Source organism: Aplysia californica, unplaced genomic scaffold (assembly GCF_000002075.1).
Source record: "Aplysia californica isolate F4 #8 unplaced genomic scaffold, AplCal3.0 scaffold00231, whole genome shotgun sequence".
Taxonomy (NCBI): Eukaryota; Metazoa; Mollusca; class Gastropoda; order Aplysiida; family Aplysiidae; genus Aplysia; species Aplysia californica.
The window spans coordinates 473790-475380 of NW_004797501.1; the positions used below are offsets into that span (position 1 = coordinate 473790).

The 1591-nt window shown below is 37.7% G+C and overlaps 1 protein-coding gene across 1 annotated transcript in view; it reads left to right on the forward strand.

The window, feature by feature from the left end:
- LOC106011970 overlaps positions 1-651 on the forward strand; it is a gene marked incomplete at its 5' end in the record, with an annotated part of 1864 nt that extends 1213 nt beyond the window's left edge. Inside the window, 1 exon segment of the mRNA XM_013083411.2 lies at positions 469-651. Coding sequence (XP_012938865.2) covers positions 469-651 — 183 coding nt within the window.
- Between the last annotated feature and the right edge of the window lie 940 nt (positions 652-1591).

A 1591-nucleotide genomic window follows, 5' to 3' on the forward strand; every position in this document is an offset into this window, starting at 1 on the left:
AAGGAGTAACGCACAGTTACTTTTTTTTTTACATTCTGCACCACGCCCACTGTCTCTTTATGCCCCCGCCCACTCTCTCTTTATGTCCCCACCCCCACCCCACCTGTTCCTCTCCCAAATGCTGATAAACGTCTAACTATAAAATTTTAAAAAACAACAACACGTTAATAGTAGAAACCTAAAGACCTGAAACTCTATATAGTCGATTTTAAGGACAAGCGTGCTGACCCAGACTTGGGGGGTTTCCAGAATTCTTGACTATACTAAAAGTGGACATTGTCCTATCTATAGGAAAAGTTTTGTTTCTTTGGAGAAAACTCTCCTTCTTTTTTAAAGAAACTGATGAGGGGCAAAATCTTTATCTTCGATTTTCTCAAAACAGCGGGGGGGGGGGGGGGGGGGAGGTTTAGGATAGCCGCCTGAGCTTAAAAGCGACCATATGGCCTTTCACCCTTTGCTCTCGACCAGGTGGTCCCCGACACACTGCCGAACACGGCCATGTCCCAGGCGGACAAGAACAAGAGGATGATGTTCACACCTGCTCCGCCAAAGAGTGCTGGTCCAGGTAAGCAACTTTATGGGCACGAGGCTCCACTCTCACTAAGAAGAGTATTTTTAAAACTTTGTTTTGATTTAAAATTGTTGTTCTAATGTGAGGTAAACAGATAGTTTTGAAAACAATATTTGATTGAAAAGATCGTGTACGGAAAATTTGGAAATTAACAAGACAAAATAACAATAGAACATAATGTTAAAAATACAAAACAAAACAAAACAAACAAACAAAACAAACCAAACCAAACAAACAAAAAAGCAAACGAACGAAGAAACAAACATACAATCAAACAAACAATCATTCAAACAAACAAACATACTCCGTATGGCACAAATCAAAGAAAATGGGACAACAATACGGAGAGACATGACGGCGTGTCTGAATGTAAAAAGAATAGAGCTAGTTCATTGATTAAAGCCAGAAAGAAATGGCCAAAGTCGCAAGTTCAAATTTAGATGAAATCCTAGGTTATGTTTAAAACACATTGTTTATATACACGTACTTTGATTGTTTTTCTATTTCAACCTATCATAAAAGGGCCTCTCACTCATAACTGAGTCTCGATTGTTCGATTCGACCGTCTTTAGAGTAAGCTAAGGAAGTAGTGTTAATGTTTTTCTATAGTCAGTAATCCAATAGTTTAGTCTTTGGTCGTTTTTCGATCGGGGTATTCGTAACTTGAAGTAGAAAGAATTTAAAAAATAGCATTAGATTTTACTGATTTGATGTTTACAGCGTGACACCATATTATCTGCCATATTACCATATTACAAGCTATTCTGCTTGTCTATTGTCAACCGATAACTTGATTTGTGAAACTTGTGATATGTGTTATAATTCTTGTGAAAAAATGTCATTCACGATTTATAGAGAAAGTTCAAAGCATTATCTATTTGAAAATGTGAACGTATTTTTCCCCAATGCAATGCGGGAACTTGAACACGAGAAGAGAGTACACCGAACGTACGTACACATCTTTTCTTTCATGCTCTATTCATTGCCTTCTGTGTTCTTTTTTCGTCTTCCCCTAACGTA